This window comes from Myotis nattereri (assembly GCF_964212035.1).
Source record: "Myotis nattereri genome assembly, chromosome: 1".
Taxonomy (NCBI): Eukaryota; Metazoa; Chordata; class Mammalia; order Chiroptera; family Vespertilionidae; genus Myotis; species Myotis nattereri.
Window position 1 is genome coordinate 137397366 of NC_138075.1, and position 16188 is coordinate 137413553.

General features: G+C 40.2%; 1 protein-coding gene and 1 pseudogene across 2 annotated transcripts in view; one reads left to right on the forward strand and one right to left on the reverse strand.

Moving 5' to 3' along the window:
* Positions 1-2652, forward strand: part of SPAG6 (sperm associated antigen 6) — a gene marked incomplete at both ends in the record, with an annotated part of 48644 nt that extends 45992 nt beyond the window's left edge. The window contains 1 exon segment of the mRNA XM_081106202.1: positions 2434-2652. Within this exon segment, the coding sequence (XP_080962328.1) occupies positions 2434-2652 (219 nt within the window).
* A 6-nt stretch (positions 2653-2658) lies between these two features.
* LOC308528378 (BTB/POZ domain-containing protein KCTD20-like) lies at positions 2659-3865 on the reverse strand (annotated as a pseudogene). The gene has a single exon. The product of its transcript is annotated as a BTB/POZ domain-containing protein KCTD20-like (transcript).
* Between the last annotated feature and the right edge of the window lie 12323 nt (positions 3866-16188).

Sequence of the window (16188 nt, forward strand, 5' to 3'; positions counted from 1 at the left end):
TATTCCTAAAGGTGGGATCACTGCGTCAAATGGGAGTTTCATTTTTAGTTTTTTGAGGAAACTCCATACTGTTCTACACAGTGGCTGCACCAGTCTGCATTCCCATCAGCAGTGCACGAGGGTTCCTTTTTCTCTGCATCCTCTCCAACACTTGTCATTTGTTGATTTGTTGATGATAGCCATTCTGACAGGTGTGAGGTGGTACCTCATTGTTGTTTTGATTTGCATCTCTGGGATGATTAGTGACTTTGAGCGTGTTTTCATATGTCTCTTGGCCTTTCTTCTGTCTTCTTTCAAAAAGTATCTACTTAGTTCCATTGCCCATTTTTTGATTGGGTTGTTTATCTTCCTTTTGTTAAGTTGTGTGAGTTCCCAGTAAATGTTGGAGATTAAACCCGTATCGGTGATAACATGGGCAAATATGTTCTCCCATGCAGTGGGCTTTCTTGTTGTTTTGTTGATCGTTTCTTTTGCTGTGCTAAAGCTTTTTATTTTGATGTAGTCTCATTTGTTTATTTTCTCTTTAGTTTACATTGCCCTAGGAGTGGTATCGGTGAAGAAGTTGCTTCGGCATATGTCTGAGATTTTGCTGCCTGTGGATTCCTCTAGTATTTTTATAGTTTCCGTCTTATGTTTAAGTCCTTTATCTATTTTGAGTTTATTTTTGTGTATGGTGTAAGTTGGTGGTCTAGTTTCATTTTTTTGCATGTATCTGTCCAAATTTCCCAATACCATTTATTGAAGAGTGTCTTGACTCCATTGTATGCTCTTGCCTCCTTTGTCAAATATTGAGCATAATGGCTTGGGTCAATTTCTGGGTTCTATATTCTATTCCATTGGTCTGTATGTCTGTTCTAGTGCCAGTACCAGGCAGTTTGGAGAACAGTGGCTTTGTAATACAGCTTGATATTTGATATTGAGATCCCACCTACTTCGTTCTTCTTTCTCAGGGTTGCTGCAGCTATTCGGGGTCTCTTTTTATTCCAAATGAATTTTTGGAGTTTGTTTTAGGTATGTGAAATATGCTGTTGTTATTTTAATGGGGAGTGCATTGAATCTATAGATTGCTTTGGGTAGTATGGACATTTTAATGATGTTGATTCTACCAATCCATGAACATGGTATGTTCTTACATCTGTTTATGTCTTTCTCTATCTCTTTTTTCAGTGTCCTGTAGTTTTCTGAATACAGGTCTTTTACGTCCTTAGTTAAGTTTATTTATTTTTTTAAAATATATTCTATTGATTTTTTTACAGAGAGGAAGGGAGAGGGATAGAGAGTTAGAAACATCGATGAGAGAGAAACATCGATCAGCTGCCTCCTGCACACTCCCTACTGGGGATGTACCCGCAACCAAGGTACATGCCCCTGACCAGAATCGAACCTGGTACCCTTGAGTCTGCAGGCTGATGCTCTATCTGCTGAGCCAAACCGGTTAGGGCTATTTTATTTTTAAAAAAATATATTTTATTTTAATTAATTAATTAATTTATTTATTTATTTATTTATTTTATTTTTTACAGAGAGGAAGGGAGAAGGAGTGGGATAAAGAGTTAGAAACATTGATCAGAGAAAAACATTGATTCAGCTGCCTCCTGCACATCCCCTACTGGGGATGTGCTTGCAACCAAGGTACATGCCCTTGACCGGAATCGAACCTGGGACCCTTCAGTCCGCAGGCCGACACTCTATCTACTGAGCCAAACCGGTCAAGGCAAAATACACAAAGAAGAATCCTGTATTGGGACAAAGCCTGAGCAGGTAATGCTTCCCCATCAAGCTTTCTCCCAAACGTCCCCTCACTGGAGCTCTTACAAGTCTTCCTACTGAGAAACTGAGCCCTTGTGAGAAATGTCTGCTCACATCTGGAGCCTTTAAGTCATATCTAAGGTCACCATCCACATCCACAGCAACATGCTGCTCCTGGGTGAAGACCTATGGCTTCTCTCCAATTCCAAGCCAGGACAATCAGAGTGGCCCCATCTGGAGAGGTTCTTCTACTTGAGTTTCGTTCTAAATGACTAATCTAAACACCGTGACACTAAGGTTCCATCAACACTATGATGCCACTTTCCTTCCTGTGACAGAATCCATGTGGTTTTGGATTGTTCTTGCATTTAATGAAAAAACAAAACTGAATTTTAGTGCTTAAGAACTTCCTTTTAGACACTTTGAATATGAGCCTCATTCATCCCTGATGCAATCTGGGCACAGATGCCACTAGGAATGGCATCTTCATCAACCTCTAATGAGTATGCCATTAGTGCTATTTGCAGAAGATAGAGACTGTCTCCTTTAAGTTTGGTCCCTTCTCTGCTAAGTGATGTGCCTGGTATAAAACAAAACACACAAAAGCCAAGACAGAGATAAAGGATCAGAACTGCTTTTCCAAATGAGGCAACAGGAGTCTTGACTTCCTTTTCTGCTTTGCAGTTATGCAAAGGCTTAGTGAACAGCACCAGACCTAAAATTTCAAGTTACCAGGGCTGCTGCAAAGCTGGGAGCTTCATTACCAGTGAGTGCTTTCTCATCCCTGGCGGAGGTGCAGCTATACTGAAAAGGATGCACGTTAATTATGAGAGAAAGGGAAAGGATGGGGAGAACTGGCTTTTGGCAGCCCAGACAAATGCTTCACAAGAGGTGGACCCATAGATGGCCCTAATCCTGAAAGTCATTAGAAGCCATCTGAGAAAGTGGGGCATTTAGTCGGTCAAGTTCATTCATTTGGGGCGGGTGATGCATCAATATCTCCAGGTCCTCCAAGACATCTTCTCCAGCAGCTACCAGATTAGTGAGGGATTTGCTCCGAACACATTGGAAGTCCACATGGCGACTCTTTCCTTCTTCCTTTTCCCATGACATCTGGATAAAAGGGCGCTGCACATAATTATAGATGACTTCAGATCGGCCACCAGGTCTTCTCTTAATTTTTTCTTTACAGGTAAGGTAACCTTCAATTCCAATGGGAATGTTTTTCAGGCCCTGTTCCTTTAACACTGTTTTAGCAACATCCCGATTCTCAATATACTTGAAGAATCTGTAGAGCTTGGAACTATAAAGAATTTGGAAATATTCCTCTCCCATGGGTGGGGGGTGGTCTTCATCCCAGTCCACAGAATCCTCATTGGCCAGCACAACGATGTGGCACTCTCGCTCCCCTTTCTTGGCACAGCCCACCATGATGGGCAGGATCAGTTCTTCGAGGTAGTGATCAAACTGCTTGTTCATGCAATAAAGCACTCAGATCTTGACATCGGATAGTGTTGAAGTCAAAGTTAATGCAGAGATAATCACAGGTATCTCTAAGGTCTGGGATAGAGATGCCATCAGGACAATTGAAAGACAGTTGCACTGATTCCTTCGGCAATCTCATACTCCCCTTCTTGTTGGGCCGTGTGAAGTTGTACTCTCTTTCTGGTCCAAACATCCTTCCCAACATGGTATCCAGGTGAGCAGTGAAAATTTGTGGATTCACCACAAAATGTGTGCCGTCTACAAGAAGTGTCACTTTCTTTGGCGCCTGGGAATGAACGTTACTGCCAAAGCCCATAGTGCTGTTTCCAAATTGTTCTGGAGCAATAAAAGGTTCATAGCTTCGTTTATTCCCACTTGGGAAGCAAGAGCCTTTGCTGTCTTCAGGAAGTGGCATTATGTGAGGGAATTGGAGACTTGCTGGCTGAGAGGCATAGTCCAATGAAACGTCATCACTCCTGGGAGTTAGCGGATAAGCAAGATTTTGAAGACCAGAAGAAGTCAGGCTACTAGTTTCTTTTTCTTGGGCTGCAGCCGAGGTTTCATCCATTAGGCAGCTGGCCTCCTGCAGCAATAACCTGTCACTCTCACTGCCATGATGAACATTCATTCTTGGACTCTATGCTGATCTGTCCAACTGATCGGAAAGAAACCTGCTGCTCCCCGCCGTGCTCCAGCCCGAATTTGCCTGGAAGGCGAGGTGCACACAGTCCGTGCCAGGAGGAGCTGCCGCGGGGACTGGCTGTGCCACAGGGTGTGCGCCCCCAGCCCTGGCCGGTGTGGTCACGCCGGATTGTTGTGTTTTTATTGTCATTCATTTCCAGGATGTTTTAAATTTCTTCTTCGATCTCTTTGGTAACCCAATCATTGTTTAATAGCATGCTATTCAGCTTCCAAGTGTTTGAATTTTTAAATTGTTTTTATTGTAGTTTATTTCTAATATTATGCCATTGTGGTCTGAGAAGATGCTTGATATGATTTCAATCTTCTTGAATTTGGAGAGACTTTGCCTGTGACCCAATATGTGATCTATCTTTGAAAATGTCTCATGTGCACTTGAGAAGAACGTATATTCCATGGCTTTAGGGTGAAATGTTCTGAAGATGTCAATTAAGTCCATCTGATCTAGTGAGTCATTTAGGATTGCTGTTTCTTTGCTGATTTTTTTGTCTAGAGGGTTTATCCTATGACGTCAATAGGGTATTAATGTCCCCTACTATGATTGTATTGTTGTTGATCTCTCCCTTGATATCTTCCAGGAGTTTTTTTTTTAAATGTATTTTTGGGTGCTCCTGCATTGGGTGCATATATGTTTACCAGGGTTATATCCTCTTTTTGTATCAATCCCTTTAGTATTATGAATTGGCCTTTTTTTATCTCTTGTGATGGCCTTTACTTTGAGGTCTATTTTGTCAGATATAAGTATTGTTACCCCAGTTTTTGTTTTCTTTTTTCATTTCCATTTGCCTGAAAGATATTTTTTAATCCCTTCACTGTCAGTCTGTGTGAGTCCCTTGTTCTGAGGTGAATCTCTTGTAGACAGAATATATATATATATATATCATGTTTTTTTATTCATTTAGCCACTCAATATCTTTTGATTGGGGCATTTAGTCTGTTTACATTTAAATTTATTATGATAGGTACTTGTTTGTAGCCATTTTATTTTTTGTGCCTGTGTTCCTTCTTCCTTTTTTCTTTTTACACCAGTCCCTTTAGCATTTCTTGAATTGCTGGCTTGGTAGTGATAAACACCCTTAGCCTTTTTTTGTCTGTGAAGCCCCTTATTTCCCCTTCAGTTTTGAATGATAGCCTTGCTGGATAGAGTATTCTTGGATTCAGTCCCTTGCTTTGCATCACTTTGTAAATTTCCTTCCATTCCTGTCTGGCCTGATGTGTTTCTGTTGAGAAATCATTTGATAATCTAATGGGAGATCCTTTGTATGTAACTTTTTGTCTCTCTCTTGCAGCCTTTAAGATTCTCTCTTTGTCCTGAACATTTGCCATCGTAATTATGATGTGTCTTGGTGTGGGTCTTTTCAGGTTCATCTTGTTTGGGACTCTCTGTGCTTGTGTGATTTTTTTTTCTTTCCCACATCAGGGAATTTTTCTGACATTATTTAGTCAAACAGGTTTTCTAACACTTGTTCCTCTTCCTGTCATTCTGGCACCCCTATTATTTGTATGTTGCTTCATTTCATGTTGTCCCAAAGCTCCCTGAGGCTCTCCTCCTGTCTTAATATTTTTCTCCAATTGCAGTTCAGTTTAGGTGTGTTTTGCTTCCCTGTCTTCTAATTTGCTAATTTGGTCCTCTGCTTCTCCTAGTCTACTGTTGAAACTTTCCATGGTGTTTTTTATTGCAGCTATATCACTCTTTATTTCTTTTTGATTCTTACATAAATTGTTGATTTTTTTTTTATCCATCTGTTTTGTGAAGTGTATAACCCTTATCCTGAATTCTTCTGACATATTGCATGCCTCCGTTTCACTTAGCTGCTTTTCTGGTGATGCCTCCTTTTCTTTCCTTTGGGTGTTTCTTTGTCTCCTCATTTTTGCTCTCACTGAAAGATCTAGGTGTTGAGTCATGCAGGGGCTTCTCCTTGGCAGGCAGCAGCGCCTCGGGTAGCAGCTGCTCCTTGGGCGGTCATGGCAGCAGCTGCTCCTCAGTTAGTGGTGGCTCCTCTGGTGGGTGCTGCTTGCAGCAGTGGTGCTCCTCTGGCTGGCAGGGGCAGGCTGCTCACGCAGTTGCTGCTCCTCTGACAGGGGCGAGCTGCTCATGAGGCTACTGCTCTTTGGATGAGGGCAGGCTGTGTATGGCTGCTGCGCCTTGGACGTGGGCGGGCTGCGTGGCTGCTGCTCCTCGGACGGGGGCAATCTGTGTGGGTTTGCCACTCCTTGGACTGGTGCAGGCTGCTAGGAAGGCTGCTTCTCCTTGGATGGGGGCAGGCCACGTGAGGCTGCCTCTCCTCGGATGAGGGCGGGCTGTGCAGGGCTTCCACTCCTTGCACTGGGGTGGGCTGCTCACGGGGCTGCTGCTCCTCAGGTAGGGGTGGGCCATGTGGGGCTGCCTCTCCTCTGATGGGGGTGGGCTGCGTATGAGGCTGCTGCTCCTTGGACAGGGGCAGGCTCCTCCAGTGGGGGCGGGCTGCTCACAGGACTGCTGCTCCTTGGACAGGTACAGGCTGCATGCGGCTGCTGCTCCTTGGGCAGGGGTGCGCTGCTGCTCCTCAGATGTGGGCAGGCCACATGAAGCTGCTGCTCCTTGGACTGGGGCAGGCTGCTCGCAGGGCTGCTGTTCCTCAGAAGGGGGCAGGCTGCTCATGTGGTCATGGTGCCCTGGGCTAAAGCATTGGGCCAGCAATGTGGAGCGCATTTTGGAACTCACAGGAGCCCATGCCCAGGGTGGCTGGAGTCTCGGTGACTGTGAGACCACAGCCGAGGCAGCAAGTCTCTGGCGGGGGTGGCTGTAAAGTCCTGGGTGTTATCTGAGAGCACCCTGGGTGGAGGTGAGACTGAGCTCCCAGTAACAGCAGCTCTCCCCTTCAAAAAGGCGAAGCCTCTGTGGAAGAGCCAGCTGCCCTGGTACTGTTTGCAACAGTAGCAGAGGCTGCCTGGTTAGGCAAGCCCGGTCAGTCTGCCCCTGAAGGTCCTGAGGGATCTAACTGTGCCTCACTCACACACACACACTCACACCCCACACGTCCACATACTCCTCTTTTGCTCCCTCACTTACTCATGCTCTCTCCCTCACTGCTGCATTCTTCCTGCCTCTGTAGTTGGGTCTGGAGTGTTATTGACCCATTCATGGATGGAGTTTTCTCTCTGGGTGTCAGGTTATGTGGCTCGCTCTCTACCACACTGGCCAAACAGGATAAAATTCACCTCGACAAGACATGACACAAAGGGAACAAAACATGAATGTGTTCATGACACCAATAACCGCAATATAAGTGACCACCAGAGAAAAGAGAATTAGGAGAAAGAGAAGAGAGCACAAATGATATCAAAGAGAGAAAAAATAGTATGAGAGAAAAGGAAAAGAAGAAAAAGGAAGTAAAAGCTAAAAATATATATATGGGGAGAAAACACCAGAGAACAAACAGATAAACCAAAACATACAAATACCAAATACCCAGTAAAGAGGGTGGGGGCAGAATCTTATGTACAGAAAATAAGGTTAAGGAATTGGATGAATATGGGGAGGACCTCAGTTCAGTATAGAGGAAGCAGGAAGAGGATGAGTGGATAAGAAGAAAGAGAAGAAAAAAAATAAATAATAAATAAATAATTTTTAAAAGTAGGATAAAATTAAAAAATTAGAATGATGAAAAAATAATGCAAAAAGAAATAGAAATAAAGAAACAAATGAAAAAAAGGAGAATATAGAAAAAAGAAAAAAGAGATAACAAAATAATAATAAAAAATAAAAATGAGGGCTGGTTTAAGATTCTCACTCTTCTGTACTGCCTGCCGCTTCTCAATTTCCTGTTGCTGGACTGAAGGCCTCTCTTTAGGCAAGTCCCTGTGGGCTCTGAGGGATTATTCAGATTTTTTTTTTGTATCCTTTGTTTCACTCGGGGTGTAGTCTGTGTGTGGCTATATTGGTTGCCTGGAGATTGCAGGGAGGGGCTATCTCTTCAGGAGAAAGTGGCTTCCTAGGTCCGGCACGTTAGGTATGACTCAGTACCAGACTTGCGGCCACCTCTTCCCAACCCTCTCCTCTCCCAGCCTCTCCCCAGACTCCACAAGTCCGCACCTCCACACGCACCTCAGCCCTGGGTGAGTGTCTGTATTTGAAAGATCCTATGAACTAGGTTCATTGAACAAAAGCAAAGACCAAAAAGAGGGAAAGAGCTGCACCAGTGTGAGCCCCTCTCCTCCTGCCACGGCACGGCCTGGGCAGCTGTCCAGGCTGCCCTCTCTGGGCTCAGTCTCTCTTGGCTGTGGACCCAGATCTAGAACCCCCTGCTGCCAGAAGTCCTGCAGACCTTCTTTCCACAGTAAGACACTATGCCTGTCCCAAGGGACACGGCCTCGGTAACACGCGGTTTCCCTTTGATCCTCTGGGCTCAGAGGTCTCACAGTTCTCTCAAGCCCAGATCCCTGATTTTACTATTTCTCCAGGTGTCCTCTGCCCTTCCTGGCTGTGAATTGTCTCACTAACTGTGTCTGCTTTGCCAATTCAGGGTGGATGTTATTCTATTTAGTTGCTCATTCTATCTGCTCCAGGAAAAGGCTCAGGACATGACCATCTATTCCAATGCCATTTTGTCTCTCTCCCAAAGATGTTTTTTTTCCATTGAATTTTTTTTAGGGAGAGTGGAATGAAGGAAGGGAAGGGGGAGAGAGAAACATCAATGTGAGAGAGACACATCAGTTGGTCATCTCCTGTACACACACCCCAACTGGGGCCAGGGATTGAACCTGCAACCTAAGTACATACCCTTGACCAGGTATTGAACCCATGACCCTTCAGTGCCCAGGCCAACACTCTAACCATTGAGCTACACTGGCCAGGGCTACAACAGCTTTGATCAGTGTGGACAGTCAGTTTTTTTGAAATGACAGAAAAATGAATGAATATAGAACTGTAGATGCCATTGTAGTTCATAGAAAAACCAGAGTCAAACTCAAGTTGCCCTAAATAGGTAGCTGAAGCTACCTTAGGAAACAATTCCATGTATCAAACACCTATGTTCTGTCTTCCTCCTTCAAAAGAACATACAAAGAAAATAATTAAACTCTCTCTCACCCCCAGTTCTAAGTAAGGAACTGACTAGCGAAGGGGGCAGGGATCATCTATAGACAGAGTCATCAACTCTGGAAAATGACATTATTTTTGAAAGTTTCATTTTGTAGTTTAATCTTTTAGTTTTATTGAACTTGTTATAAAAATGAACACTTACCCAAATTAAGAGTTAAAAAATCAGACACTAAAGAAAATAAAAATAAATCAGTGAGATTTGTGGAAGGTTAGATAGCCAAGATAAAAACAGTACCTTATATTATGTACTCCTATAAATATGTTTTTGGGAATATTTGCTTCAGGCAGAATTTTGCGATTTCTTAATCTAAGGATACCAGAGCACTAGAAAAAGATGGGAAAGCAAGGCAGGAGGTAAAAAGATAGTAATTTAATTTGGCTGGGGACAGACATAAGAGGCATGAAAACTCTTCAGACCAAAATAAGATTTAAAACTGATCTGTATTACATTTTTAAAAATTAGCGCAATCTTTTGTTTTTCAGGTGATGTGTATTAACATTCTATTAGCCTGGTACTTTTGTACTTTTATGTATTTGTTAAGTGCCTACATGTACCTGTAAAGGTTTGAAAGAGAGACAAAAAAGAATAAGACAATGTTCTTCTTCAAGGAACTTTAAAACCCAGCTGGGGAGACCAGAAGAAACATTTAAAAAATACTTCAGTGTGCGAGACTTCATAATAAACATTTTTAAAGGGAAGGAATACGTGAATGCAGTCTGAGGTATTCCAGGAAGGCTTCAGTGGAGGAAGTACAAGTGAAAATAGCTTGGTTTGAAGAAAGAGTATGATGGGAAAGAAAGGGTGTTTCTGTAGAGGGAATAATTGTGAGGACCAAGGAAGAGAGTGGGAATCCCCACATTGAGAACCCCCTTTCCAGGACCTTTCTTGTCTGGTCAGCTGTTGTCATGCATAATTAATTTCTTCATTTGCACTAGCTCTTTCCTCTCAACATGCAAACATCCATTGTCAAATCCAGTGGCTTGCTTTAGTTCTCATTGGTTGCTTCTTAAAAATCTTCTCTTGGGTTTGCTGATTCCTTACTTGCCTGATTTTTCCTCTATCTCTTTAGCATCTACTCAGTTTCCTTTTTCTTCTTACTCTTTAGTATGTTCATTTATTTGTTGAACATTAATTGAGCATCTATTATGCAGCAGGCACCAGAGAAATAAATGAATGAATAAAAGTCGTTTCTGCCTTCATGACATTTATATGTGACAGGCATATAGACAGATAATTAAAATATTATGTGGTAAGTGCATGGGGTTTAACAGAATGCTATGTGAGAAGAAAGGCACCTAACTCATCCTGGGATAAGAGACTAGGGGTGTCCCAGAGAAAGTTTTTTTAAAGGAGGTAACACCTGAGCTGAATCTTAAGGGATAAGCAAGAGTTACCCATGCAAATTGGGGGAGGTGCATGGAAAGGCATTCCAGCAGAGTAAACAGCATGGGTAAAGGCAAGAAATGGCCTGGAATGTACCCTTGGAGGCTATTTAACAAAATCTGGGATAGAGATTGGTGGGAAAGGAAGCTGGAGAGGCATTTAGCTGCTGGGCCACAGAATGCCTTCTGGGCCTTTTTAAAGAAGTGTGCCTTTAATTTTGTAGGTAGTGGAAAGATGTTGAAGGGTGTCAGCAAAGGAGGGACACCACTTTATGTTTTATGTCTATGAATGGATCTCCATTGCCTTTGCTCATGTTCATTCCCTTATTCCATCTATCTATACAACATAAAAACTTAACACATTTCTAAAATGACAGTCTTCTGATGATCAACAACTTTAGGCTTATTATGTTACAGGTATAGTGGACATACATTCTCTCACATTTCCTCAGATATTTTATTGCTTTTCATCAGTAAATATCCAACTTGAAAAAGCAAAGCTGACATTTTAATATTTCACTTTTCGAAGCTCTGTGACTGTTTGTAACAAGTGGTGAACTTAAATAAAAAGGCTCAAGAGACAAAAGCAGAACCTGGATCTCTTCTATAAGAATATATCACCAGCATGAACAGCTGATGCCCAGAGGAAATAGTAAGATGGGAAAATAGACTTAGAAAAGTGCAAAATTATACTGGGGTTTTTCTGCTTTCAAATCTAGATTTTATGTCCACTCTGACAAAATGTGGACTTTGAAATATTACATGAGACCACTATATACCTTAACCTCTGCTCTTGATCCCTTTCCCCCTCAAGTTAAATAATGTTCTGTTTGACATACACATTTCCAAGTTAAACTGGAATGGCTTTTGAGACATTTCTGTACTAATGTAATACATGCTTTACTAAAAAAAACACCCAAACACAGAGTTCAAATTAAACTAATCTTTAATGTGAACCTGATTTAGAAAGGGCCTGCAGATTCTGATTTTCATAGTTCCCTGCATATATTACTAAGTTTACACTTATATTAATGGGAGTATTATAAATAAAAAAGAGATATGTTGAGTGTCAAAAAGAAAGTTACCATCTATATTTGAAAAAATTAAATAAATAATGTCTATGATATGCAGGTGCTTCATAGTAATGGAGCAGGAAGTTACTTTCAAGATTCTTTAAAATGAGGTTGATTTGAAGAGCATTAAACTTAAGCCTCAGACATTGTAAGCCTAAAAGAGGACCATACCACTAAATCCAAAATAAATATGTGAAAAATGCCCTCAACACATGTAAAATTAAAGGCCGTATTTTTCTAATCCTGCACTTATTTCTTACTTTCTTTAATTAAGACTAGAGAATATAAATTCCAATTTAAAAACTTATGTTATAACTTATATAAACTATTCCTCCTATTAAATATCAGTAGTTTTTAATACATATGGTAACATTTATTTTAAAAACACAAAGATAATTTTTTTTAAGATTGAAATTTGTTTTCTGTTTACATATATTCTGAAAGTAGATTCTTTCCAAAGATATGTTTAATCACTTTTGGAAGATTTATGAGAACTCCTTGATCAAAAGAGTCCTAATAATTTAGCTATGAAAATATTAATACATATAAAATGTACCAAAGAAATTGTATATCATAAAATATATATCCACTATATATAATTTATAAATATGATATACTAAACCACAAAATAAAGAAAATATGAAAATCTTTTCTCAAGAAAATAAAGTTAATTTTTACATATTTTACACATCCCTTTAGGAAGAATGCTATTTTATGTAACTTTAAATACAATTTAAATTCTTAAAATAACTTTAAATACAATTTTCTAGCATAAACAAAATGATAGAAAAATGAAGAAAAAAAGGCAAACTAAAGGGTCCCCAAGTAGAATGACCTATTAAAATTAACCAATTGTAAATAACTTTCTCAAATAGAAGTCATCTTTCTACTCCTTTCTAGGATTATTTTACAGAATATGAGGGGAAATAAATTCTCATGTTAGAATCTAATATGGTGCTTTGTCAAAAATACCATTGTAAATTTTTAATTTCTAACATTCTGTGATCTGGAATTTTAGTTTTAAAATTGGCTAATTATCATGAAGAATTTTGGTTAGCTAACTTTTTCAAATTTCTGATATATATTTTTTAAAGCATTAGGTTAAAAAAAAAGGGGTGTTTTATAGAAATCTTTGAAAAATTTGTCTCTGAAAAGAAACAAATATAATATTAAAATTATTTTTGCAAACATATAATTTTCAACAATCACTTGCTGACTATTTTAGAATTATACTTTATAAAACAGATTATCAATGGTTATATTCTCTCTGCTCTTATTAGCTAAAATATTTACTTTATATTGCCTTTCAATTTTAGTAATTTTTAAAAATTTCTAAAAGGCCTTTGCCAAGTAGCTCAGTTGATTAGAGCGTCATCCTGATATGCCAAGGTTTCAAGGTTAATCCCTGGTAAGGGCACATACAAGAATCAACCAATGAATGCATAAATAAATGGAACAATAAATCGATGTTCCTCTTTCTTTCTCTCTCCCCTTCCTGTCTCTCTCTAAAAATAAATAAATCTATAGTAATAAAAGCATAATATGCTAATTAGACCGGACAGCCGAACAACCTTCTGGACATCCTTCTGGATGACCTTCCGGACGAAGCCAGGGCTGTGAGGGCCTAGGCAAGCCACTGTGGCTGCGAGGGCTGAGCCCCTTGCATGAATTTTGTGCATCGGGCCTCTAGTAAACAAACAAATAAACAATTCCTAATAAAGATAGTTGGTGAGAGGGAAGAGACCCAGGACTAGATGTTAAAATATTTAAGTTCTATTCCTTGTCCACACCACAGCCAGAGATATTTTTGAAACTCTTTTGTCTTCTGGATCTCTGCCTGAACAGGGGAAGTGAAGATGCTTTTAGGAATCATCTAATTTGGGGAGAGAGGCATGCATACAGTCTTCCATTCTGCACCTTTCTGAGATGGTAACTGTATAATAACCCAAATTCTGCATGGGTCTAGGGTAAAATTAATTCACTTATATTTTTAAAGGCCATAAATGGGGATAGCAGTGGTTGACGGGCAGAGAAAAGGAATTTCCTGTTCTTTTTTGGAGGTTCATTTTGATTTTTTAATAAAGACTATAGGGGTAGCAGCTACAATATAGCAGCAAAATTTTTTAAATATATTTTTTATTGATTTTTTACAGAGAGGAAGGGAGAGGGATAGAGAGTTAGAAACATCAATGAGAGAGAAACATCGATCAGCTGCCTCCTGTACACCCCCCACTGGGGATGTGCCCGCAACCAAGGTACATGCCCTTGACTGGAATCGAACCTGGGACCTTTCAGTCCACAGGCCGATGCTCTATCCACTGAGCCAAACCAGGCAGGGCTAGCAGCAAAATTTTTAAAGTTTGGGTTTTATTTTTTAATCTATTTCTTGCTATTTACATTAAAAATACCTATCTTGCATTTGACATACCAAGGCCTAGGAAGGTAAAGCCTACTTTGAATGTTGTGACTGCCTTAGCCGACTTGGCTCAGTGGATAGAGCGTCAGCCTGCAGACTGAGGGGTCCCGGGTTCGATTTCAGCCTAGGGCACATACCTGAGTTTCGGGCTTGATCCCCAGTAGGGGGCGTGCAGGAGGCAGCCGATCAATGATTCTCATCATTGATGTTTCCATCTCTCTCTCCTTCTCCCTTCCTCTCTGAAATCAATAAAGAAATATATATTTTTTAAAAAGTTGTGACTCAGACAGAGAAGCAGTTGTGAATTTCCTGAGTGTATGAATACTTTGAAGAGATCTACTGTTGAAGAACAATTTTTTCCAGAGTAGGAGGCCTTTAAAGAAAAAGCATTCTTGCCGAAGCCGGTTTGGCTCAGTGGATGGAGCGTCTGCCTGCGGACTGAGAGGTCCCGGGTTTGATTCCGGTCAGGGGCATGTACCTGGGTTGCGGGCATATCCCCAGTGGGAGATGTGCAGGAGGCAGCTGATCGATGTTTCTCTCTCATCGATGTTTCTGACTCTCTGTCTCTCTCCCTTCCTCTCTGTAAAAAATCAATAAAATATATTTTAAAAAAAGAAAAAAAAGCATTCTTTAAGGTAGCGTTTTATGTTTGTATGTATCTGTTTAACTATGGCTACCTCTAAAAGCACACTATTGAGAAAATATAGCTCTATTTCATCCACTGTAACTTGACAAATTGTGGAAGAAATTAGTATACTCTGAATTATGAGTTTTTAAGTCAAGCATCTAAGGATAAAGATAACTAACAAAAGACAAAGCAAATCTTGAACATAAGGTTTTATCTGGAGAAAACTCCTTAGGAGACTTATTTATTTTAAGTGTTTTAGAACTTTTTAAATTATGATTTAGATTTTTTAGACATTTATTATATTCAAGAATGCCTGCAAATTTTATTTGACATATTTTTATATGCATGTAAATTCTTTCCATGGTATATAAAGTATCCCACAATGAATTTTTTTGAAAATAATATATAAATTTATTAATAAACAATAACATGATACAACAAGACATGATATAAAAACAATAACATGATATGAAAACAAAGACATGATCTAAAAAAGTCAAAAACATGATAGAAAAATAACACTGATACAAACAATAACTGATAAATTGATTAAACTTATTCTAATATCTCCCTGTATACCACATTAAGAGTGAAAATACTTTCAAGAGTGCTTGACTAATTTCCCTTGTACTGAAGTATTTAGAACTTTAACATCACACGATCTTTGAACTCGAGAGAAAGCAACATATAACTGACCATGTGCGAAAACAGGTTCAGGTAGGAATATTCCTACTCTGTCTAGAGTTTGTCCTTGTGATTTATTAATAGTCATCGCAAATGCTGGCATCACGGGAAACTGTTGTCGAGTTAATTTAAATGGGAGACCAGTGTCAGACGGGGACAACCAATTATTGGAATCAGACCAACCTCTCCTTCCACAGATCCTGTTAATACTTCTGCTTCAATTATGTTAGGTCACAATCTTTTGATAATAAATCAAGGACCATTACAAAGACCTATTTACTATTAAGATTTCTCAGTAGCATGATGATTGCACCCACTTTCAATTTTAATTTATGACACGGCATTCCCGCAGAAGTAATACTATTAAGAAATTCGATGGGAAAATTTTCCTTTTCAGCATCATCTGTTGAATCAATGGAATCATCACTCAAATATGAGTGAAAATCTCCATCGAGAATATCCAAAATTTCTTCATTTAATTTTTGAACCTGCTCATTTTTTTGAGAAACGATTGCACGTGTAGCCTCATTTTTAATGAGGTACATTGTGCCAACAGTTCCCCTTTAGATACATTCTGTCCCTGATGCCGCCTTTTTTTCAACTTCAGAGGCACGTTGCGCTTCAGACATTTTCTGTGGATAACGCAGTCTTCTTTCAGCTGCAGATCTACATTGTGCCAATAGTTGCTCTTCAGATAAATTCCGTCACCGAGGCGGCCTTCTTTCAGCTTTAGAGGTACATTGCTCTTTAGACATTTTCTGCTGAGGGACCTGCCTCCATGCCCACCTGAACGTCTGTTGTCCTTGCAGCCTCCCAGGCCACGGTGTCTTCTCACGAATCTCTCCATCCAGGGTGCTTTCCCTTTCTCCAACAGGCGATCACATTTTGGCTTCGGACAGGACAGTCCGAGAGAGACCAGGGTCTGGTAGTTCTCCAACATGACGTCCTTGCACAGACCTCTCTGCGTGGGCTCAGCCTCTCCTACTCC